Source organism: Periplaneta americana, chromosome 10 (genome assembly GCF_040183065.1).
Source record: "Periplaneta americana isolate PAMFEO1 chromosome 10, P.americana_PAMFEO1_priV1, whole genome shotgun sequence".
Taxonomy (NCBI): Eukaryota; Metazoa; Arthropoda; class Insecta; order Blattodea; family Blattidae; genus Periplaneta; species Periplaneta americana.
In genome coordinates, this window is record NC_091126.1 from 173,611,791 (window position 1) to 173,638,821 (window position 27,031).

The following is a 27,031-nucleotide window of genomic DNA, read 5'->3' on the forward strand; positions in this document are numbered from 1 at the left end:
CATGAAGTATTCCCATATAAATTCTATATCTGGGTTAGAATTGGGTTTGTTTTACTTCTGAATAGCAATATTGCTGTGTCAAGATGAGAGTTGTTCTCTATTTACTAGGTGACCATTTTGTATGTGGAACATAAACAGCGGTGCTGCAATCTTGTGTTGTTACTCTGTGCGAGAGAGAAGGACATAGTCTGTGACTAGAATAAGAGAGTGATCATACTGCACAGGTAACATGCTGTGTTAGTAGAAGCGACTGCCATTCCACAAACCGAATGGTTGGGTAATATGTTAAAATTTACCTTCATTACAGTATTGCTTTTCTTCTTTACATGAATTCTGAATCATGTGTATGCTGTTTTCCAAGTTCATACTCAGGTATTTAAATGTTTTGAACGTTTCCAGATGTTTGCATTTATGGGATGTCATATCATCTGTTGCTTTTCATTCACCTTTCCTGAAAATCAGTGTGTGGCGGGACTCCATTCCTTCCAAGGTGGGGGATTCTATCTCCAGTACCACCCTATTAGCAACAAGGCCAATAAATTTGTTGTGAAGTTAGCTCATTGTTATAAGATACCATCTCAGGTTGTTCAGTTTTATACTCCTACCACTCTGCAGTTGTCTGATGGTTGAGTGGGGGGGGAACTTCTCTGCCCCCATGCCTCTCAGCTTAAATTGGATGGGGTGAGAAGTAACGTTTTGTTTTTCGCTGATATAACCTCTATGGTGGACAAATATGAATAATGCTATCGTAGCCCATGCGTGGGGTAAGAGTCCCATAAATTGGACCTCTCTTCCCTGTGTGCGGTCTCAGGGGAGAGAGATTTTGTCAAAAGGGTCGGTTTTTTGGAGCTGTTCAGGGACCCACAGCTAGGGTTGCTGTGTAACCCTCACCAGTGTTTTCTGATGTTCAGGGTGAGGGTGGTGTGTTTCTTTTTTCGATACCCCACTCCTCCCCTGCCTAAATTTTGCCGTAAATTTCCGGAAAGTGGCTTTCCAAATTCTTGTGCATTTTAGATTTAACAGATGGGTTTACGTACCTGTTAGCAATGGGTGGGTCTTTTTTTTTGTTGCTCTATTGTTGTTTGTGGGGGTTGTTCCTCTACCATGGAAGGCTGGCTTTTGTGGTTGCTTTTGGTACTGTATTTATCCTTGCCTATTCAAGGTTTCTTCTAGGCTATGCATCCATCAAGGAATTTGTGCTTTTTTATTATCGTACAACAAGGCTGCAGACATATATTTTTGCTGTGTGCACTCCCCTGCATTTTTTGTTTTTGTATTCTCTTGGTATTTTTGAGATGTTACTTGTAAGTATTTATGTCTTGATGTTATTATGCTATTTATGAGATTTCTCTTTACACTTGCTTTTATTGTCCATATTCTGATGGTTATCACAGTTACGGTTCTTCTGTTTAGTGTTACGCTCTGTACCATGCCTCATCTTATTTTCGTTAGGTCACTTATGATCGTGATTTTGTTTTTATTGGTAGGGTCCCCACCTTTCCTCTTCTTTTAGTGACCTTTCCTTTTTTTTTACCTAGTTTTCTTTTTTCCCCTTTCCTTTTATTCAGGTGGGTGTTTTAGTAGCCACGTTCCTCCCATTGTTGTGCTGGGATCCTTTTCGTTCTGTTGGTGGCCTGTTGTGGCACCTGTTTCCTGTACAGAAGAGCCCTGGGGATGCCCCGGCTCTCTGTTTTCCTCCGGTCATAGATTTACAGCACGCAAAAAAATTCTCAACTTGTATGTTCATTAAGGGTAGTGTCTTCACTTAAGCCAGTATATGAATGATAACTTTCATTTAGTGTGAATATACATACTTCATTGTAAATTAACTGAAACCTATTGTTTGTTTGTAGGTGAGATTCTGGGATTTGAAAATTTGGTTTTCAGTATATTTGAATTCGTTGATGCACTTGTTGAATGTCCCAAATTCTCAAAGACTGTGGAATCTGCCCTAACAGACCTCATATACTATCTGATCCTGTTCATGCAAATAACAGAGGAACAGGTGAGCAAAAATTAAGTCTTAAATAGCATTTTAAAGGGTTTTCATATTTAGTTACTTTTGTTGACAAATTAAAAGCCCAAATTGTTTGTACCTAGTTCTCGCTTATTGTTTAGGTCAGAATAAACGTAAACCCAATTTTTCTTTTCAAATACTAGGTACAAGTACTTTTTCAGAATGAAGTATAAGAGATGTAATGGTGCTATGTTCTTATGATTCTTTAATTCTAAAATGTTCATATTTACGTACGGGCTATTCCATCTCAAATCAACCAAAATATAGAGAAAATTGACCTTGCAATTTTTAAATACAATGACACTTTTTCTGTCCGTAGACAACTATGATACAATACTTTGTGCAAAGTTTGAGGCATCAGAATTTCATAGTGTTTAAATTAAAAATATTTTAATTTATCGTATTTTCATAAAATTAGTAACTTTAAACTGTTGTGGCTCTGAAACTCTTTCACCCAATGATCAAAATCATGGTTTATTTTGATTCTGAAAAGTTAAAGTTTATATTGACATGTAAACAGTTTTTCTTACTTTTTATGGAAATGGAGAAATTTAGATTTTTCTTAATTAAGACACCTTTGCCCACGAAAAAATATTTTGAAAATATATAGTTAGATTCCGCATTGAAAGTACAAATAAACACGTATTTTTTACTGGTGCAACGTTAATAAGAGGGTATTTAAAAATCAAATAAAGAAAATAAATAGTACGCGGGTGAGCTAACCAGCTGACTGTGAGACGGGAGCTGGCCGAGGGAAGCAAGGCCAGGAGACATAAACACGTGATGTTTCGTCTAGTAGCGCATAGCTGGGCTAGCTTTATCACAGGTTTTCATAAACACAGGAGTAAAATGACGCCCAAAGCTCGCTTATTTTCATCTCTCGGCCAGTGCTTGCTGTGTTGTGCCTTTCAAGTCTAGGCATGTGAATATAAGTTATTTAATACCCCCGAAACTTATTGCCGTGACACTAAGCAAACAATGCCGAATCCCTCTTAATAATGCAAGGTTTTTTCTCATTATTTCTTTACATTTTTACAAATGGGCAAAAAGCCTAAAAGTAAGTAAAATCAGATTATCTGTCTCTCTGTATACATTAAAAATAAGGATTACTTCTTATCATAACCTACCAAATGTCAGCTTCAAAATGAGCTCTTGTTCAATGTTCTGCAGTAAATGGTTCCAGAGTTCTGAGCGCTGAAAGAGGCTTGTTTTTATAAAATACGCTAAATTTGTCGCTTAACAATACGAAAACCGTTTGACTTTCGATAGTATATTTTTGCAAATGCACTCTCCTCAACATCTTGTATAAATAGGGAAAAAATTAGAGTATAAAAAAATGCGAGGTTTTTTACTGATCGATTTCATATGGAATAGCCCATACATTTACATTTGAGAGAGTCCCCGAATTTTATTTCCTGAGAGTGGTGCATTTTACGGCCCTCTAATTTATTAAGTTTCTATGTGTTTGAAGTAATAAATTAGAATATCATGACAATCATGGTAACAGTCAAGGGTATTGATGGTGATTTTAGTGATTAGCCAATTCCTCAAGCATTGGCATCTAATTGTATAAGTGGTTAATTATTTTATGTGATGTTCAGTTATTGTCTGCTTATTTTCTTACTCTGTGATGTTTGTGTTTAATCTCATCAGGTTCGCTCTTGGACTGCAAACCCTAATCAGTTTGTGGAAGATGAGGATGAGGATACATTTGCATATTCAGTTAGAATATCAGCTCAGGATTTGTTACTAGTAAGTTTACTTTCTTTGGGTAAAAGTTTGACACTTTTATTTGGATATATTTCCGGGGCTAAAATTGAATGTTACGTTCATGAAAATGGGATTATGTGAATGATAGAGGTTTCACACGTTTGTGTCTTATGGTTTGTTTAGACTTTAATAGAACTAATATTTCTCTGATAATCACTTGTGTTATGTCTGCATTTATTACAAAATAAGTATCATGAAATAAACTCCTGAAAGGAACTCGGATCACTCAAATGAAGTGGATAGGCATTAGATATAAACACACACACTTCTGAAAGGGATTTTGTTTTTCTTTTTTTTTCCATTTCATTTATTATATTCCATAGATCTCACATTAGCAGTGAACCTTGAAGATGTGGAACAAGTCAAAATTTTACAAGATTACAATTACAATTACAATTTTTACAATTTTCTACCTTGATTGCTGCCTTGATCTTGATGAAGTCTTCAACAAAAAAGATATAAATCCAGAAATAGCAAAAGCCATTGCCCTACAAACAATTAATAGAAAATATCCACAAAAGGACTGGTTGTACATTTACACTGATGGATCTCTCATGGATCAAAATGAAGGAGATGGAGCAGGAGCTACTTGCCAATACTTTTCTCTTTATAAAAATGTTGGCAAGTACACAACAAATTTTGATGGCGAAGTTGAAGCCATTTATACATCACTTCAAAATGTATTTGTTTGGCTAAACCAGTGCAAAAACATAGTCATCCTGTCTGACTCCAAAGTTGCAAGCCAGTCCATCAGCTCAACTACATCCCCTAAAATGGAAAAAGTAAAAGAAATTCATTGCATGGTAAAACAAATTCAAATGCTAAATAAAAAAGTGGTCTTCCAATGGATCTCGGCCCACTGCGGACTGAACGGTAACGAGAAAGCAGATATGTTAGCAAAGAAAGGGACTTATATCAACTTAAAAACAAATTTCAAGTTCCCATATGAATCAATAAAGCGAGTCATAAAAAGAATAAGTTACAGCGAACAGGCAAAACATCAAAATTCAAAATGGAAAGAATCATTCAAAGATCCGAAACTAATTCCTGATCTACCTCGAAAATCTGCTGTGGCCATGTTTAGATTGATTACTGGTCATGATTGCCTCAGTAAACACCTCCATCGTATTGGAGTACTGAATTCACCTAAATGCTTACTGTGCACCAGAGAAGAGGACATGGAGATGGAGCACCTGGCTAATTGTGAAACTCTTACGACATTTGTGGACCTTCCATCAAAATATTGGGAAGCAAGAAGGATGATGACTTCATTGTTAAATCCAGAGCATTAGATACACACACAATTTTCTACAATTTTTTACAATATTTTGGTGAGATGTAGTGAGATGAGGCAAGGCCTGAGGATTCGCCAAAAGATTACCTGACATTTTTATTTCTTTTTATTTATTTATTTATTTATTTCATCAGTCTGTGTTCACGTCATGGCGGATTAGATGTATTCCAGTTCTTAATCCGCCATCACTCTCAATACAAATATAACAAAAACTAATACATAATGAACCTATAAGTATCCTCTGTTTACAATAATAATAATAATAATAATAATAATAATAATACACAACTAATAATAAGTATAGCTCTTGTATTTACATCTCCTACCTTAGCTTTTTCATTTTTATGCTCAATCTCTTAAGAATTATTCTGTTAACTTCATTGTTTCTTCGTAGTTTCTTATCGTGTGACTACTCAACATTTATAATTCCATCTCCGTTAGAGCTTTGACTTTCTCTTCCCATCTAATTTTAACTCTAAAAAGAAATTTTCCTAATTTATGCAGATTGCTGGCGTTTAGGTGACCATTTTTTTTATAAGCTACCATAGTGTTTATTTGTAGAAATTTTTTTGTCTACCCAACTATGTCTCAAATTATTCGTTGCCTGACACTTTAGCGCAATATGCATTGCGTCTTCAGCTAGTCCACACAAAGGACATTTATCCTTCTCTACGTTCCCTCTCCTATTCTTGAGTCTCCAGACACCTAATCTCCACCATGCCATTCCTGTTCTCTCTTCCCTTGAATTTAGTCAACATATTCTTCCTGTTCCCAAAACTGCTTAACCTCCCTATAGTATTACCTGACATTTGCCTTATAGTTGTGCATTGCACAGTATGATAACTAATAGTTTAATGATAAATCGTTTGTTTTTCTAGACGCTGTGCATGGAATTTGAAGATGAAAGTTGCCCTGCTCTTTGTCAAGCTGCAGCAAGACACGTTCAAGAAGCAGAGACAGAAAGAAATGCAAATAACGCCAACTGGTGGAAAATACATGAAGCATGCATGCTGGCACTTGGTTCAGTAAAAGACATGGTTGTGGAGAAGTTAGAAGCTGGAGAAGTGGTCTTCGATTTAACAGGTTTTCTTCAGAATGTTGTTATTGCAGATATGAACTCATCAGGTGAGTGTTTAAAAATTGTTATGAATTATTCTTCTACCGAAATTCTGTTAAACAAATTCGTGAAAAGGATGGATTTGTTATCAGTGTTCAGTATAGTCCAAAGTGAGAATGAGAAATAAATTCGTTTTATGAAGAACACTTTAACAGTACTACAAATGGAACACATTTTACACATTTGTAAATATTATGAGTCATCTGCCTTGAAAATGTTCATTTGTGTTTATGTTTGTGAAGTTTTATAGTCCTTACGTTACTTTGCTTCATTATACTTAATGTGGAGGAAGTGTTGTGATACTACAAAATATTGTACATGAGTTTCTCATGGACGTACATATTTTTAGCATTTCTGATTTGCATAGCCTTTTCTCCTGAACTATTAAGACATGTTTGATTCCTACTCACTATCTGTGAGTCAGTTTATCTCGGAAGTGTATAAATGATGCATACTTTTTGCTCCAAAAATGATTTACTCGATTCTATTCATTCATGTTCATGTGAACTGCATTCAGGGCATGTACAATGTCACCACGCTTATTTTTGAAAAGCTGAACATGGTACTACCACAGTCTAGTATATACAGTCGCTAAGCTTGGGGTGATTTTTTGCATTTCTCGCGATAGATGCTAGCCGCTTAGAGTGCTGTGTGTACTAGGAACAATAGACTGTGTCACTGGTTTCGTGATCTAATACAGGCCGTAAGGCAGACCATGTGACTTGCTTAACCCGATCACGAAGGGTGGCGTTTCAACCATATAAATTAATTGGAATGCATAAAAAGTAACATATATTTCTCTAAAATGTAATGTAATTGCATTAATAAAATTTAAAACAATGATTAGGAGACACTTCAGACATAATTCCTTGCGAGTTAAGTTGTAATATTATTTTTGGTGTGAAAATTACGTTGTTCGTATGTGTAATAGACCTACCTGCCTTTATTTCGATTAAATATTGCGAAATTATTGTACATTCATTTATGCACGATTCAATAATTTTCAGTTGCACTGCACGAATATTTAGATATGTTGAAATTATAGGTTATGTTTACTGTACCAGTTGCCCCTTTCTGTTTAATTTTAGTGGTCTCCAGTGCCCTGCCATTCATATGGAAGTATTATAGGTTATGTTTACTATATCTTATATTCCTAAATTCCCAATTATATATTATAATTAAGCATAATGTCATGTATGATACTCTGCACATTCAATTTGTCTGTATTTTAATACTACAATTGAGTATTGAATTATTGTATTTATCTACTACCTAAGAGACGAAGTAACAATCGTATGTACACTAATTTCATAAGAGAGGTATGATAAATTTTCTGTCTTTATCAAGGAAGGTAGATGTGCTATATTTAAATCACAATATAAATTCTTTTTTATTAAACCTCAAAATAGCTTCCATTCTAAACTTAAAATGTTGATGCGAAAAGATTATGTTAACATGTAAAATTCTCTTCACATTAAAATAACACAGTTTTGTAATTATTTCTGCAACATATTATGCAACAAGAAGTAAAGGGAACTTATGGACACATTACACTAAATAAAACTTAGCTATGATACGCAATAAAGTTATAATATAATAATTCACTCAGCTCCATACACTGAAATAGAAAACCCGAACATATATTACGGCCTGGTCTAGATCGAAAAGGCATTGACTCTGCCGTATTTCGCATTGTTGTGAAAAGTTGTGTAAACTGTGAAATGTTCGTTATCGGTTGTAATAACTGTAAATGGCTAAAATACAATAATTTGTGTAATAATATGGGACAAGGAGACGTTTGTTGCACTATAAATTTTAAGAAAAAGAGGTCAGAGTTATCCTTCCGAAAGATCCAGGAAGGTGAGTTTATAAAATATAATATATACTTTATGAAAATAATATATAAACCTTATGTATTTCATATTTCAATAGTGGAAGGAAGGTGTTAATTTTTCAAAAGAACACGATATCAAAAGTACAATACATTTTATCGTCTGCTAGGGAAAGAGTCTGTGATGAGGCGATAGTAGCGATCCTGGTGGCTAGAAACTATCTATGGATGCATATTTCAACTGTCTATGTTTGCATATTTAGTAAGTATTGAGCTTCGCAACTGTATATACTAAACTGCGGTACTACAGAGCGGTCTGATTTTCATGTTGAGAGAAATCTATGGAAATTCCTTTTTTTTAATTTCTACAGCAGAGGTTCTTTCTCCAAGCAGTTCCTTTGCCTCCACATCTACATTATTCTGTATTGGAATTTTAGGAACCCGATTCTCTCACAGCCACTCTTTTTCACATAATAATTACAATACGCAATTTTGAATTTACTTTATTACTGAAATGAACCAGCAAAATAGTAATGCTAATTATGAAATACATAAACTTACGTTGATATTATTGGAGAGCTAATTCAACGAGTTTTCTTCCTCCACTCATTGTCACTCACTTGTAATAATTTACTCACCATGAAATAAAAACAAATTTGTGCATCACTGCCTTGAATACTTGTGAACTGAACAACTGAATCTACAATAATAGCAATTTACAAAGAGTGACACTCGTGACAGCTATTGTAGGAATTGACAGAAAAGCCCAAGCATGGTTGGACGCATGATGAGAGAATCCCTCTCAGGTAGATGGAGGGGCTTAACAAGCCCGTAGTTACGGGGTTATTAAACAGTGTCCTTGAAAATAATACCAGGTGGTGACTAAAGTTCATAAACTCAGCTAGCCACCTGCGTGGCTCAGTCTGTTAAGGTGCTTGTGTGCTGGTGTGAAGTTGTGTTCGGGCACGGGTTCAATCCCCACTTGGGCTGATTACCTGGTTGGGTTTTTTCCGAGGTTGGAACAACTGGATAATACCCACGGCAGACCAATATCGATAGTCGACGCTACTCGCTGGCCACTAGTCACCGGGCCGTACTGAGCCGTATGAAACAAAATGTAATCGAAATCGTGGTAGTGAAATTCGCGACTATATTCTTAAATAATTCACTCCATTAGTCAAGTTCAAGGTTTTATGTAGTACAACGGCGGTTTCTTGAATGCATTAAAAGAAAATGAAGATGTAATAAGATCATAAGCTAGGTTATCACAAGGAAATTAACAGGAAAAAAGGTGTGTTTCACGGAATACCATTAAAATGACGGAAAGTAAATTTCCGGTTAATGTTCGCCAAAGCGTAAAGTGCGTAATTATGACGGCGTTGCTGTTTTATTTCTGGCCTATAGAAAAATACCTAGCCTTTTACGAAAAAAAAGTTTAGGGACCATGAAATTATTCACCGCTTTCATTATAGGCCTGTTATTTTTTTATCAATATTACAAATCAAAAACTGTCATATTATATAATTTTAACTACTACATGGACGAATGAAATCAATCTAACCTAACCTAACCAAAACTAACCTAACCTAACCAAAGCTAACCTAAGCTAACCTAACCTAACCTAACCAAAGCTAACCTAACCTAACCTTCGTAAATGCAAGGTCTGTAACAAGAGCAAGAAGGGATCTCAATCATTTAATCTGCAATGTACGCGCAAAAATAAATTCAAGTAAGGATCACACTCCCACTACATGAGAGGTCCGCGCATGCGCTACAGCAAAACTGTTTCTGTCCTGAGCCTCTCATCTAAGGCACTCGTCATAATTTACTCGCAATATTGACGCAAATACACATTGTCGCTAACAGTGGTGCTATCTCTCAATAATGTTCAGAACCAAGGAGGTAGACAGAGAGAGAAAAAAAAGAAATATAGCACAAATCTGTTTTGTCTCGTGACTCTCATCTAAGACACGTAATAAGTCACGTAATCTACTTGCAATATATTTGCACAAATACACTTTGTAGCTAACACTGGTGCTATCTCTCAGTAATGTTCAGAACGAAGGAGGCAGAGAGAGAGAGAGAAAAAAATTTCTCCCGCCAACTACGCCACACACCAACGTCATGTTCTTATGTTGGTGACATTGTGTATTTACTTAAATTTGGTGGTAAACGTATCGGCACGGTTCAAAGTGACCGTGGTAATTCTCCAGTATAGCGCCGAGGTTTTCCCCAACCGTAATATGAATGCAAGGTAATCTATGGCGAATCCTCGGCCTCATCTCACCAAATATCATCTTGCTATCACCAATCTCATCGACGCTAAATAACCTAGTAGTTGATACAGTGTCATTAAATAACCAACTAAAAAAAATAAACTGAGCTAGAGAGAAAACCATTATTCAGAATCAAGATACATATATGCGCATTTTTATGAAGGTGTGAGGAAAATGTTCATATAGTGACCACTGGCAGGTTAAAAACTTAAATTTTTAATATATCCTTGATATGTTGTCCTAAAAATTGCAGTGTCCACTGATGCCCTTCATTTTTAAAAGTATAGGCAAACATTAAGCTAATAAAATGAAAATAAATGCCTATAGATGTTATGCAAATAAAAGGTTTTATCGCAATAAATTTTGTGCGAGATCGTGCATATTTGCTTGTTTTCCACACAGAACCAATACACGGTAAGTGTGAAATACCACATTCAGTATTCCCAACATAACACACATAACAATTTCCCTCTTCTTACCACTTAAGCGCGACATTCATTTTACTGCTTTAGGCTTTTAACATATTATTTTTAGAGACGTTTAACATAGTAATAATTATAAATTGGAAACTTACCACTGCAATGTCACCTAAATTACAATGTTAATTATTGTTTTTAAATATTTGCAAAAATTAAGTAAAGTCTACTACTCCACGAAACTTATTGCATTCCTGATACAAGTAGCATTAAGGAAGCCGTGAAAAAATCAACAAGATTCCAGATGCGGATGTTATTACTGCAATATGTTATATAAATAATATTGTTGAAATATTAAAATGAAAAATAAATCATTACATAACCTTACCGTTTGTTTTAAGTTCGCATTTATAGACTGGGGGGGGGGAAAAAAAAGACAGACGCATATCACGGCCTGCTGGAGTATAGTAAACACAGAAAACATTTTATAGCAACAATGTTGAAGAAAGATATTAAGTTTTCCGAAGTTGCCGTCATTAAACAGAAACCAACATGGAGATTTCATTGCAACTAATTAGAAATTCGTCTTTCAGGTATGTAATAAATGATCTTCGCACAAAATAATGTACGATACACGAGTGGTATGTTTGTTTTCATGTTCTCGGAAATTAAAGAAGCTCAACTACATTTCGCTTTTTCAATCTTTTCCTCGACCATGAAAACGTCAACATACCGCTCTTGTAACGTATATTACTATTTCATTACTTATACATGCAAAAGGTAGCACACACCTTCAGCTTCAGTTTCCATTTCACAAGCCTACCGTCAACCAGGGGCGTATTTTGCGGGCTACCGGCGGTAGCCCAAGGAAATTACAAAAGAAAAAGTTTATAATATAACATAATGTAATAATTTTGTATTATTAGTTTTACCATAGTAATTCAAATTAAAGTAATTGTTAGATATATTTTGTGTAATAATAGGGTCAGCGGTAGCCCAAACCCTTTAACCAGTATACGCCACTGCCGTCAACTGAGAAACAAAGAATTTACAACCACTTACTATTTCACTCTATCAGTGACTGAACGAGATCAGACAATACTCTCTTCCAATACACTTAACTTCTGTAGCTAGACTAAACATAAACAAGGGCTTTTCAGAGGTATCACATGCATTGAGATACTGTAGGTATTGGTTAAGAGCTCTGATGTCTGAAATTGTCAAAATATTAGACTTGAATTTTTTTGTTTTATTCCGCTAGATTTACCATCCATTCCAGTGTTCAGATTCATCTATGAAAAATGTTTACCACATCACTCTCTACAACTCCTTAAATTTATGGAACATTTATTTATATTTTGCATAGAAAGTGTCGTAATTATCGCTGGCGGATAAGGTCATATGTATTGCAGTTTAAAACTCTTGTCCAAAGTGCTCTCTCTCTTTCTCTTAATTGATGCTAATTTATTTTTGTTTTTAATCCGTCATTTGTTGCTACCACTGACACGGTTTGTTGCGTGTGAGCATTTTACCCACAGTGCTACTTGTACCCAATTGAAAGATTATCTTATATATAAATTACCAAATTTATTTAAACAGAAGTTGGAGTTGATTAAATCTACTACATTCTGTAAAACATCGGTTAACCATACAGTTTAACTGAAGTTCCTAACCAGGTAACTTGTCCCAACCAAGATTTGAACCCGGGCCTGCTTGTTTCACGATCATACGTGCTACCCGTTACTCCACAGTGGTAGAGAGCCTTTGCAGATCACAAAATGCTATTACTAGATGTCAACTTACAATTAGAAAAAAAAAATCGCGCAGCACTGCATTTTAATAATGTGATTTGTTGTTCAATGAAAATGTTCACATTTTTTGTGACAGAGCTAAAACGAGACTGGTTAAAAGTATAACGAATGTGATCATTGTTGAATCTAACATAAACATCTGTTACAGGAGGGTTCAGAAGTCAGGTAGAATGAGCGGGAAAATTGTACTAGCAGACGTTGCCAGTTTTACACGTTTTAAAAATGTGAGCAAAATGCTCATATAGCGACAAATAGCGGGTTAAGTAGTTATCTTTAATCTCTCAATAGCAGTGCCAAATGTAAATTAAAATCCGTATACATCCAAATATATTCAGTTTAGAGTGACAATTTTTATCTACAAAATTATTTGCTGATAAAGCTTCAAAAGACTTACATGAATTTCTTTCTAAAGATAATGTAAAATAAGAATTTTACGAGAGCCAGGAAGTGTCATTAGTAGGGCTAGGATTTTGATGAAATTGCATCTTTTTTTCTAGTAAGCTAGAAACGTAGCCGCTTTAGTATTTATATGTTATGTGATAAACTGAGTGTTTTAAGATATATTTGTAAGAGCATTTTTTTTTTGCATGTTTTGCCTGTTTAAACTCATAAGAGCATCTTTTGTGTTATTTGGACATTTTTTAGGCGTTTTAATTTAATTTTGGCCGCAAATCTCCATTATTAATATAAAATAATGTTTATTTCCTTTGATATTTTGTATACATATTTTGTCCATTAATACCCTTTATTTTTTACTTTGTTATTTAACGACGTTGTACCAACTACGAGGTTATTTAGCGTCGATGGAGTTGGTGATAGTGATATATTTGGCGAGATGAGACCGAGAATTCGCAAAAAATTACCTGACATTTGCCTTACAGTTGGGAAAAACCTCGGGAAAAACCCAACCAGATAATCAGCCCAAGCGGGAATCCAACCCGCACCCAAGCACAACTCCGGATTTGCAGGCAAGCGCCTTAACCGACCGAGCTACGCCAGTGGCTAATACCCATTTTTTTGTATAATAATTTTTTTATCGTTTTTCTACACAAATATTGCCCTTTTAACGTAGTACACCCCATGTAATGGATCAGTCCAACCATCCCTTTAATATAGACTCCTCCATATTTGCTAATTCCGTATAAGAGTGGCCTTGTGATGGGCTACATGGAAACTACATCAGGTAAAATAATTAATTAAAGTGTACCACTTAGAAAAAATTATGTAAAATTAAATAAACTTAAATGTTGGTATTACAATTTAATTTAATTACTAGTCTAAATATTAAGTAGAACAAAACTCCTTTTCCTACTAAGGCAATTTTAGAATGTAAGATCAACTTTTAGGGCATTTTTGAAAGATTTTTAGGTCATAAATGCAATGTTTTAGGACATTTTTTTATGATTTATAGGTCATAAAAATCCTAGCCCTAGTCATTAGTGTAAGCACCTGCATGATGTTTTGTGAATAAAATTCAACTTCCAAGGTGGCTCATCAGCAGGAGGGTTATGGTGGATGAGGGCAGTATGACATGGCCCACATTACTAAACCTATGCATTGTGCCATTCACTTTTCTTAATGTGTTGTAGATGTCTTTGTAACTATAAACCATAGAGCAGGTGGAGGACTTCAGAGGAAATAGTGACTCTTTTTAGGAAAAAGGAATATGATAGAATACGAAAGTGAATAATTTGATAGACCTTTATTAGTTTAACTAGCCGTACCCATGTGCTCCGCTGCACTTGTTAGAAATAAATATAAAGTAATTACATAATTAAAATAGGACATCTGGTCCAGGGAACATTCGTGTTTGATAGAAGGATAAATCGTTTAATATGTCACTTAATTTAAATTGTATTTAAATAATTAAAATGCGATCATTTTGGTCCAGAGACCACTCATTTAGTGCAATGATAATTACTTTAACATATTTCTTAATTGTTATTACATGCAAATAATTAAAATATGATCATTTGGTTCAGAGAATATCCAGACAGACAGACATACAAACAAAAATTTCAAAAAAGGGATTTTCGATTTCAGGATGGTTAATTATACATGTTGTTGTCCAAGGCCCCTTATAGACGAAGTCATTTGTTTTTATTTAATTGCAGCGCCTTAGATGGTGTTATTTTAATTTTAAAACTCATTTATCTCATTAAATATCAGTCCCATCAAAATTTTGCATAGAATAAAACTTATCGGAAATCACCTTTAAAAAAACTGTTGTTATGTAGCATTTTTTACAAAAATTAATAATAAGGGAGATATTTCGATTTATTTAATTCAAGCCCCCTTATAACCCCCCCTTTTAAATAAAATATTTTGAATGCCATATACCCTAAAATCTAAGTTACAACGAACGTAATTTATATTTCAATTTTCATATAAATCGGTTCAGCCATTATTGCGTGAAAAGGTAACAAACATCCAGACAGACATACAAACAAACATTTCAAAAAAGCGATTTTCGGTTTCAGGATGGTTAATTATACATGTTAACACCAATTATTTTTGGAAAATCGAAAATTACCAGAAAAATTTTGGCTACAGATTTATTATTAGTATAGATTGCTGCACAATATCTGCAGTGAAAAAGGTGTGCCATTTTATGACAATAGTTGTTCAGTAAATTACGTAGTATATATATGATTGTGTATAGAACTTTAGAGAGAGCTTTTTTTTTATCATCTCTATTCCAACCAAAAGTGCATTGGATCAAAATATGCTTGTGTTCATCTATGATAATTCCAATAACTATCCACCCTTATCAAAATGAGATACACTTCATTCATTTTTCATAACCCATCAGTTACTAAAGTAGACGGAGAATTATAAAGTGAGGTGTGTAATTTGTGAATTACTTGATAATCTGTACCTTTTATTTTAGAGTTAGTGACGGCTCTAGGAAAAATGCTTTGAGCAGGTCCAACTCAAAATAATTTTTAACTTAAGCTATTTATTCTAAAACAGATTTCCCTTGTTTCGATCAGTCATTCAATATGGAATAATAGGATGGGGTGGAATGACAAAGACTATCCTAACTCCATTAATATTACTATAAAAACGTATCATCAAAATTTGTCTGCATAAACCACTTGATTATCCGACACAATTTATTTATTCTGAATTCCAAGTACTAAAAATTGAGCAAATATATAAACGTACAGTACTAATTTACTTTCACAAAAATCGAATGAATTTTATAACTGAAAAACATATACATAACACCAGAAGAAATGTCCCAACTCTTTTGGCAGAACCTAAATGCCACACTACAGCTGGATTAAGACACAGTAGGAATTATGGACCAAGACTATACAATTCAGTATTGAAAAATAATCCAGACCTAAGCAATTTACACATTCTTAAGTTTAAAAATAAAGTGAAAATGTTTGTATGATATTTGATCAATTTTATTTTTTATTTATTTATTTTTTTTATTGATACTAGCATTATATGGTACTAATTTTTATTGTATTTATCTGATGCATTGTAACCTATAAGATAAACCATTGTAATAAATATAAATAGATCATTTTCTTAATTAATAACAGTGTATATCTCCAATAAATGATTTCTTAGCATCGCCACAGATACACTTGATTGTACTTGTCACTATCTCTTGTCACTAGAGAGTTCTTGAAATTTATATTTTCCCCGCCATTCATAAAATATTTTGATACGATACCTCTTGCACAAAAGGGGAGATCTATAACTGAAACTAGATTAATATATTTCAGTATTATTTGTATTTATCCTGGTAATAATGAACAGTTTGACTCGTAGACATTTTGTTTTTGCAGCATTAACTTCCCATGATTGTACGAGAAGATTTGAAGAGAATGGTACTTACGTAGACTTTCGGCTCCCCCCTACTACCATTAATGCACAACACAATGTCAATACGGCGGTTGCTGTCGTCTGCGATACAACGAACTTTTCTGTTGATTTTCGAGTTCGTCATTTTTTTCCGGTTATTATATGCTTATTTAAGTTGTGTTAACTCTCGCTAGTGGTTTTATATTTTGTTTTATCCGTCTTAGTATTTATTTTATTATTATATATATTTTTGTTTTATCACTATTATTATTATTATTATTATTATTATTATTATTATTAATAATATTATTATTAATGAATTATTTTGTATTACAGTCTTTGTATCATTTCTGTCACGATTACTTTATTATTATTATTATTATTATTATTATTATTATTATTATTACTATTACTATTATTTCTATCTTCAGCATTATTATTTGATCCCTGTAAAATTTATGTAGACTACTGAACTGTACCCGAGCACGAGCATATGCTCATTTCGGGTATCTATTCACATGTATTCATTTCAAATGTAAATTGTAAATAAATTTGAATTTGAATTTGAATTTGTTAACAAAAGTTCCAAATTATTATTGTAAATCACATTTGCTTTGTTAGACCTGTGTCCACCCTAACTAATCACTTTAACCACTACGGTTCGTCCATTCCAATTTAACTGTTCAGTTGAAAGTGTTTGATAATATGTACTAATTTTCAGGGCCTCCGTTTTTACTTGGACGTTGTTTGTGGTTTGGGAGTCGATATGCGCACTTCATGTCTCCACCGATGATAGAGCAGTTTCTTCAAGCAACTGCAACTGGCCTTCAACCAAGCCAGTTGCCAAATATAAGAATATCTGCTGTTCGGTAAGTGCAGGATTTACTAAATATACAAGAAAATTCTGTTGGAGACCATCAGTAATAATTTTCTTGTCCCATATTATAAGTGCTGTGCATTGTGGTTCGGTAATGAGACTGCCAATTTCCTGTCTACGAAATTTCAGAATCCATAATAGCCAAACTAGAGCCTTATTTTGCGCCTCAGATATCATCCACACTGATGAGTTACTTGTATGATTTGATGTCAGTTTGGCTATTGCATGCTGAACATACCAGCAGCAACTTGTGAACAGTGAAATTGGAAGGTCACAAAAAGCACATAAACAAAGAGAAACCAATGCAACATACTGCATAAGTAGAAAATAACAGAATATATGAGGAGCATCGTTTCAAATCATATTATGTCCAAAAAAAAAAAAAACAAAATTTTACAGGAATAACGAAAAACTGATTACTCCTAATCCGGGTAATTTTTCACAAACTGAAAAAAGTGAAGGTATTATGCTTGAGGCGTACTTCAAGGAACTTGAAAAAATGAAATCACTTTTCAATTGTGTTCTTCAAATTGAAGGAAAATGTGTTGGACATAATACGTTTTGATTCAATAATTGTACAAATGTTCGTAATTAAAAATTCTTAATGAGGCAAATACATAAAATAACCAATTATTATTGTTATTATTAAAGAATAACATTATTTGTTAATATAAAATTACAATTTCCACATTAAACATTTTGATGTACAGAGTGTTCATAACTTCTTCCTGCTGTCAAATGTCTTTAACGAGATAAATTAATGCATAAAAACCATTATTATTGTTATTATTAAATAAAACATTATTTTATTAATAAAAAATAAATGTATACATTAAACAAATTTTATGTAGGCCTACAGAGTGTTCTGGCAATGAGGATGATGGTAGTATGGCTACTTGTGGCTGCTTAGAAGAAGGATGATTCGAAAAAATGTGAAAAAGAATTAAACACCATGAATCGAACCGGATGGATGTTAATCCATTCATGGTGTTTGATTCTTTTTCACATTTTTTCGAATCATCTTTCTTCTAAGCAGCCACAAGTAGCCATACTACCATCATCCTCATTGCCAGTTACCATAGTAACTGCATCGATAATGATACCATATAAATCTAAAGTACCTCCAGTAACGAATGTATTATACAAATCTGGCTTTCAGGTAGTAGCAATTTTTCCTTGAAATTATTCAAACCTGCTTTACAGGGAGCTACTACCTGAAAGCCAGATTTGTATAATACATTCGTTACTGGAGGTACGTTAACAGATAGCCACAATTTAAGTCACACAGTATTTGTGTGCACTCATAGTTGAGTTCTGGCATCTTGTCAGCTCATTTGAGTCGTGTGGATACAAAGGAAAAATTGTGACGGTGTGGTGTATAGTTCCTGGGTAGCTCAGTCGGAAGAGCGTTCACATGCTAAGTGAAGGGTCCCGGGATCGATACCCGGCCCCGGAACAATTTTTCCTTGAAATTATTCAAACCTGCTTTACAGGCTACTACCTGAAAGCCAGATTTGTATAAACTCAATTTTGTCCACCATTGGACTTACAATTTGAAACGATGCTCCTCATATAATACACGTACCTGAAAACTTAATGCATGTAAATATATCAGATGAACTCTCCTCTCTTTAGCTGTAGCGAATTTCTCAATAACCATCTTGTTGAATTCAGGAATGTCACAAATCACTTTCTTCTCCAAAGAGAGCACAGCTGAAGCATTCTGTCTTTCATTTCCCATTGAATTTCTTAAAAATGTTTTAATACGCTTGTTGTTTAGTCAACTGTCCGAAGGCAGGACTGAACCTCATAAGTGATACCAAGACAGCACCACTTCGAGGCAACTAGGCCAGGAGATAATGGTGTAGGGTGGCCGTTAATACGCTTAAGTGTTGAAAAACAACACTCACTTTCGACTGTCTCCATTGGGATGGTAACTATAATTTTCAACAACATGACACATTCCGAGAAAGTGCGCAATGTGTTATTTTACATAAAGAATTGTAAAAGAACAGCAGTGTGCATATCTTCATGACTGCATAAAACCTCCAATTCAGTTTTCAGTTTCTCTCCATTTAAAGTGGGAAAGCTTTGATATTGTTTGTGAGATCATTTGCTGGGAAATTACATGTTCAGCCCTTGAAATTACTAACTGGAAACAATTTTGAAGCACTAAGATGGTCCAAAAACTGAAATGTGTCTAATATTGTTGACAATAATATCGCATACTTCAAGAACAGCAGCATGAGTGTTTCTTGGATTTGTGTATTCTCTGTATTGTCTTCTTTTGTTGTGAGGCTCATCAGCTGTCACTTCCTCTTATTCATAAGTTTTTCGAACTTTAGAAATGGCATCATTAAAGTTATCTAAAAATTCTCTAACTTTAAATGCATCAATGTTTCTATACTGAATGCGGTGAAAGAAAATAGCTACATGACACGTGAGGCATAACTTTATGATACAATTCTAACCAAACTAGGAACTGGAGATCCTTCAAGGTATGAGCAAATCCTGCTGCTTGCCCTCTTGCATGTCTGTCATTTATTTCTGTCTCTTGAATATGTCGAAAACATTCTATTAGACTGTCTTTGTTTTCATATACACTATTTACAGTCCTTTGCTGAAAATACAATCTTGTTGTGGGAATGGAAGCGATTCTTCTTTGAACAAACTGAGCAAAGCAGTCCATACTTTTTTAGATGATCTTGAAAAAATGGTCTAATGCCTTGAATGTCTTCAAAAAATTTTCTACTCTGAGAGGATGAGGATGTATCATTTTGTAAAGTAAGTTGCCTTGATGCACATAACATTGTATGTAGTTAGCATTGGGATATTGTTTCTTGACCAAACATTGGACTCCTCTTTTCCTTCTCATAGCATAACCCTCATCGTATGACAGATAATTTCTCGGGAACCTTGTCCACCTCGATTTTATTATCTGCTGTAAAATTATTTCTGCTAAGCCCTGACCACTCCTATCATGTACCTCAAAAAAATCTGAAATCATCCTTTAATTTCACTTCCCAATACGTATTTTAAAATTATTGTCATCTGAGATCATCTGCTGTTTCATCAGTTTGCAATGATATATAATCTACTTTACTGATTTCAGTTTTTATATGTTGCTGATATACTGACAACATACTAGATAACAAATCATTTTGAATAGTTTTTGAGGTGCCTTTGAACACTTTCGCATTTTCTAAACGATCTCTTAGGATACTATCAGTTACGGCATGTAATTTATTAATCCTTTGAATGTACCAGCTTTACCTGAGTCTTCAGTTCCATCATGGCCTCTTAAGACGAGTTCAAATTCACTACAAAACTTTACTGCATCAATAATGTGTGGAAAAATATATCTGTTCATGTCCACCTCTTCATTATGCTTCCGAAGAGAAACTCTATAGCCCTCATCGTTGTTGTCTAATATCAATTTGGCCTAACAAAGCTAAACTTAATTCAATTGCAAGAGATCATGTTTTCTTTTTTTTTTTTTTTGTCAGACAAATATTTTAAATCCGTAATATCTGTCCTTGTACACCATTCATCATCAACCCTAAACAATACATAAGGAAAACAAAAGAATGAATTACTTACTTCACAGCAACAAATCCATTCACACTTTTCTTACAACGATTTGTTGAAATATCTGTTGTAAGCTCTCTTTCTATCACTACACTTCTGTTTTATATTCAGAATGGATCTTGCTGCCCTTTTTTTTTTTTTGCAGAAATTCTCTCTGCATGTGTTAAATGTTTAGGTTGTAAATACAGTAGAACTTGGTTATAGCGACCTCGTTTTTTGCGACACCTCGCCTATAACATCAAATATTCTGTGGTCCCAACTAATTCCCCATAAGACATTATGCTTTTCTACCTTGCTTAATACGACAAATGCATATGCGTCTACCTCGCATATAACGTCATTTTCAACCTCAGTTTGGAATACAATTTTCTAAGAACCAAAGTATTTTAAGAAATATTTAGCTGAAATCTGGCAAATCCTTAGTTTTCCCTTCTATCGTAGACCTCTGGAATACAGGCAGATTCCCCATCCCATTGTAACTTGCCCGAATTCATGCGGTATTAATGGTACCTGCATGCGGTCAGTTTTGACAGGAAGTTTTCACTAAGTGCGCGCATTTTAACGCAGTATGGTCACTAAAAGAAGTGAGTGACACTTTAGAAGCCATTAGAATTGTGAACATTTCTATGAAGCTAGAGGAGGGAGTATGAAGCTAGGAGAAGGAGCAGTGAAATTGCAACTGAAATAATAAACATAGAATTTAATTCAGAAAGTGTATATTGGGCAAGTAGGAGACAACAGAGTAAAATGACTGATTACTTCATTCCTCAGTAAATAAGTTTGGTGAGTAATGAACAAATTGTTTTAATACAGAATACTGTGTTTATAATTGTACATGTATTTTATTGTGTTCATGGTATGCTTAAAAGTGAATACATAAATCTAAAATAAGCCTAATTATGTTTATTATTTTTCACTTTCCACCTCACTAGACTGATAATATGAATCTCGGTTACTACGACACTCGTTTTTAACAACATAATTTTCAAGGTCTCTTGGATGTCGTTATAACCAAGTTCTACTGTACTTAATTCCATTAATTATTGATTGCAATCAAAAGTTATACACACGAAACTTATTTAAGGACCAAATAAATATAAACTACATATAACTTCAACTAGCTATTTCCTAATTTAACATATTTATTTTTATATTGTAAGATAAAGATGGTACACGTACCACTGCACAGGCCAAAAGCACGAACTCAACTAATCTCTTTTCCAGTTGCAAACTTCCTCTCAGTTGAAGTGAGACAGTTCATACCCCTTGGGTTCAGCCAGGTTGTCACCCACCTTGCCCACAGACAAGCAATGCCCCTACATCACTTATAGGACGAATGTATTTTTTATGACAATATGCCCAATGGTGAAATAATAAAGGGTATCTCTATTATATTAACAGCACAGGCTAGTATATACAGTCACGAAGCTTGAGTTGTTGAGGGTACTAGAACAACATACTGTGTCGGTACTATTTCACATTGTCTATGATGAGGTGATAGTAGTGATCCTAGTGGTTAGCAACTATCTATGGATGCATATTCCCTACGTACTGAGCTTCGTGAAGTAAAGAGAAAAAGAAGAATGAAAAGAAAGTAAAGGAAGAGAGGAAATAATAATCACTGGCGTGACAGCCCATGAAATGCCAATTGCTGGTCTCACATCCACATGCATCAGCAGAGGTGAACGATAACACAGGGTTGCGAAATTAAATTGTTTCAAGGCTTTTAATATCGAGAAGTATCGACTGCTTCTTTTCTCCTGTGAATAGCTGTTTGATGTGAATATGCAAGTCTGTCAATGTGTTAGTGTATGTGTGTGTATGGAACGAGTTAACAGGGATGCAATGTAAAGTATAATGTAACATGTATAACCGATAACTTGAGAATAGTACATTATGCAACGAGCCTATAATGATAGTAATTAAGAATCGAGTATGGATATTTATGAAACGAGCGCGAGTTTAATAATTTCCATACGAGCTTCTTAATTACCATTATAGGCGAGTTTCATACGACTTTTTATGCTCGACCATATTTCTAACTTGAAATTACCGGTATTCAGATGTATACATTTTATTTGTAACTGACAAGATCGGAAGTGACCTTGTTCTAGGTCGTGAATTGTGAGATGTGCGCAGACGCGAAAGTATTGATTTTTTCCGAGGAACGATAATGTCATTGACCTTGACGTAGTCCCGTTAAACTTGATAATATTATAATATTATAACCTTGATTATTGAATTCGACATTGAAAAACGAGATGACAAATTGAATTTATTTGACTATTATTTACAATTAACGCTAATTATTATAGTAACAGAACATAACCTTCTGCGACAGTATTGGATTTCCAGCCTCCGTGACTTTTCACTAATTCTCTTTCGATTGCATATCCGAGAATAATCAATACTTGCGGTTTTATAACGGTACAAAGCTGACTTGTCATTGGCTGAACACATGTAAGCTGAGTTATGATTGGCTGAAGACCTGTACTTCAATGAGTAGGTGTACTTTAATGACATGCATTAAAGGACTGCTACCAGATGTATAATTAGTACATTTCGGTATGGTCGAGCATAAACTAAATTAAGTTCGTTGACATAATCTTCTTCGAAATGTATCAGTTTTGCTTGATTGCTTTTCATGTCTCTTGTTCTTTCCAGTGCTGTTTGGGGTTTCTGTGAACATTTGAAGAATTCAAACAATACTCAGATGCTGGTTTCACTGCTTCCTACAATGATGGACAATCTTTTAGGAATGGCAACTCAGTATTCATGTGAAGTTCTAAGTCTTGTTATGGAAACTCTAGCACTAGTTTTGTCGGTGAGTATTGAGTGATCATTATAGCGTTGTCCTTCTGTCCTGTGTACTTGTTTCGTCACATTTTCACCTAGACTAGACAGTATTTCGGAAGGCTGTCGGCTGCTATATGCGCTGTAGCATTTCTGGTATGTGACGTCACAAGCTTGTACAGTAGAACCAATCGTAGTCAGTAACAAGTACTTCTCGAGTTCGTTTGTTCATGTGTGAGTGTTTCAATACATTGAATAAGAACTACTAACATTTACTCTGTGTGTGTGTGTGTGTGTGTGTGTGTGCGTGCGTGCGTGCGCGATAAATAAATGGAAGAAGAGACTTTAAAAAAAAAACAAGTATTGCACAGGCAGGCGCGGAAAATAGTGTTTAAGGTGTATAATTATTTAAAAAACGTTGATGAGCAGAACGCTGCCGGCCATCTTGATGCTGGCTGCAACATTGCCAACATGCAAGAAACTACTGCAGAAGCATGTGGTGTGGGATTGAGAACCGTGCAAAGAATATTGTTAGTGAAGGAAAGAGGGTTTGTTTGGTGTCATCCTTATAGTAATTAACGGCTAAGGTCATTATTGTCTTTTGATAATTTAAATTCTCTCCAGGGGCCTGTTTCATAAACACAGTAATAATATTAAGTAATAGTATTACAGTCATTTTTACTTGAAGCAAGTAAAGCGATCGGTTTGGAAGTAAATCCCGAAAAGACAAAGTATATGATTATGTCTCGTGACCAGAATATTGTACGAAATGGAAATATAAAAATTGGAGATTTATCCTTCGAAGAGGTGGAAAAATTCAAATATCTTGGAGCAACAGTAACAAATATAAATGACACTCGGGAGGAAATTAAACGCAGAATAAATATGGGAAATGTGTGTTATTATTCGGTTGAGAAGCTCTTATCATCCAGTCTGCTGTCCAAAAATCTGAAAGTTAGAATTTATGAAACAGTTATATTACCGGTTCTTCTGTATGGTTGTGAAACTTGGACTCTCACTCTGAGAGAGGAACATAGGTTAAGGGTGTTTGAGAATAAGGTGCTTAGGAAAATATTTGGGGCTAAGCGGGATGAAATTACAGGAGAATGGAGAAAGTTACACAATGCAGAACTGCACGCATTGTATTCTTCACCTGACATAATTAGGAACATTAAATCCAGACGTTTGAGATGGGCAGGGCATGTAGCACGTATGGGCGAATCCAGAAATGCATATAGTGTGTTAGTTGGGAGACCGGAGGGAAAAAAGACCTTTTAGGGAGGCCGAGACATAGATGGGAGGATAATATTAAAATGGATTTGAGGGAGGTGGGATATGATGATAGAGATTGGATTAATCTTGCACAGGATAGGGACCGATGGCGGGCTTATGTGAGGGCGGCAATGAACCTTCGGGTTCCTTAAAAGCCATTTGTAAGTAAGTATTACAGTGATGAAAGTAATTTTATTAACCGACTAAATTCTGTTTCATAAACATTTTGCATGAGTCATAAAATACGTACAGTAATATTATTAATTTAGTAATGAGCGCATTCTATAAGACTTAGGTTGCGAATGGTCATGCGTAGTAAACAGTGGTTATAATGTGTTTGTATCGTTTGCAGCCAGATGATTTGAGGTTAAGGCTGACAAACATAACCTAATTGGTCTGCACTCTATAGCTCTGTTAACAGTTGTTGAATGAAATAAGCTTTGAAGTACTATGATTAATAGCAACAACAGAATATATCGTAATATGTGTAAAGGTTTGGTAGACTATTGCAGATAAGATTGTAAATCATTGCAACTCGAAGTTATTGTTTCTGTTATTTGATTCAGTTGATTTATGAGTAAAAGAAACAGTTTGATAAATCTAAAATATTGTGAACAGATATTTATCATTCCTAATTGTTCACGTCTCTGCTGTTGTAAAGTTTGAGAGAGAGAGAGAGAGAGAGGGGATGGCGGGGGAGGGAGAGAGAGAGAGAGAGTGTGAGAGTGTGTGTGTGTGTGTGTGTTGCATGCTCATTATCTAAAGAAATACCATATGAAAATGTTAAACCGTGAAAACTTTTGATGATAAATTGTAGCAGCCTTACAGACAGTGTTAATGACAGGGTTAGTGGACCCTATAAAGCGTCTTATGCAAGATATTTCAAGTTCCGTTATACTTCGGAATACTGCGCAAGTACATAAAAAAGCTTAAAAAATTATTGGTGCAAGGGTAAATAAATACACAAAAAAATAATCTTTTACCAAAAATAAATAATTAATGCAATAACGACATTACGTACGCGGTGAAGTCGTTCCTAGAAAATATCGTATTTGAGTTTGAATGTGTGGATGTTGTAGAAGATTAATGTTATGACGAAATTAATAAAAATACTGAAATTGTAGGAATGGGTTTTTATTGCTGATTATGTTGTAAGTAATATTTTCAAGAAGTTACCTGACTATACAAAATGCAAATATGTTCTGATTAGAGATTGCGATGTGGAATTGTAGATACGGTACCTATAAATCTCGTAAGTTAATTTTAGTTTATCAATAGATCTACTTGTTGATATAGCCGAAACCTTTCATTATATTCGTAACTTTCTTGCATGGTTGTAGGATATTTGTTGTCTAAAATTTCTTGGATGTCTGACAAACACGCCCTCTTCATCACTATTTGAGTCAGAATTATCCATTTCAAATGTTTTCACGGTTTTATCTTCAAAATCTAACCCCTACATTGGCATTTACTTTTTACAAATTATTAAACTATTACTTAAAATACAGTCATGGAACTAACGTTCATATTATTAATAAATTTAATTATCTTTGCTGCTTTATGAAACACTTTATTATTATTATTATTATTATTATTATTTATTTTAGTAATGTTATGAGCATTTACAGTAATAAATAATATTATTAACTATTACTTTTATGAAACAGAACAGTAATAATATTACTTAATGCTATTACCTTTTTAGTAATGGTATTAAATTATTACTTTCATGAAACAGGCCCCTGTGCTATTTGTATTGCACGTGCATGTGAAGTGCGATGTGGCAATGTTATACGCTGCCTTCCTCTCTCTGTCTGTCTCTCTCGACGCAAACGCTAGCAGACTACCACCTTCCGAATTGCCATCGACTCTAGTTCATACTAATTAATTATTGGTCTTGTAATATTCATTGAAAGAAAAAATCAGGCATCTCTGAGAAGACTTCATTTTTTTTTTTAATTTCTTCCCTTTAAATTATGGCTTTTTTTCTTTTTGCTTCATAAGGTTTGATTCCTTTGTCCTCTAAGGCAGTTCTGATCATATGCACTAAGCAGAGAGTGGGAGTCTCATTATGTGACGTCAACACTGTGCCTGTCTACTTGTTTTGTTTCTTGAAATTATATTGTTTACTGCTGCATGATAATTAA

The 27,031-nt window shown here is 34.4% G+C and overlaps 1 protein-coding gene across 2 annotated transcripts in view; it reads left to right on the forward strand.

Moving 5' to 3' along the window:
• Ipo9 (Importin 9) overlaps positions 1-27,031 on the forward strand; it is a 105,128-nt gene that overhangs the window by 29,943 nt on the left and 48,154 nt on the right. For both annotated transcript variants that reach the window (XR_011334608.1, XM_069838415.1), the window contains exons 7-11: positions 1,854-2,005; positions 3,671-3,769; positions 5,960-6,206; positions 17,076-17,223; positions 23,484-23,643. Coding sequence is in view for 1 of the 2 variants with exons in the window: in XM_069838415.1 (XP_069694516.1) it covers positions 1,854-2,005; positions 3,671-3,769; positions 5,960-6,206; positions 17,076-17,223; positions 23,484-23,643 (806 nt within the window). In the remaining variant the exon portion in view is untranslated. The remainder of the gene's footprint in view (positions 1-1,853; positions 2,006-3,670; positions 3,770-5,959; positions 6,207-17,075; positions 17,224-23,483; positions 23,644-27,031) is intronic.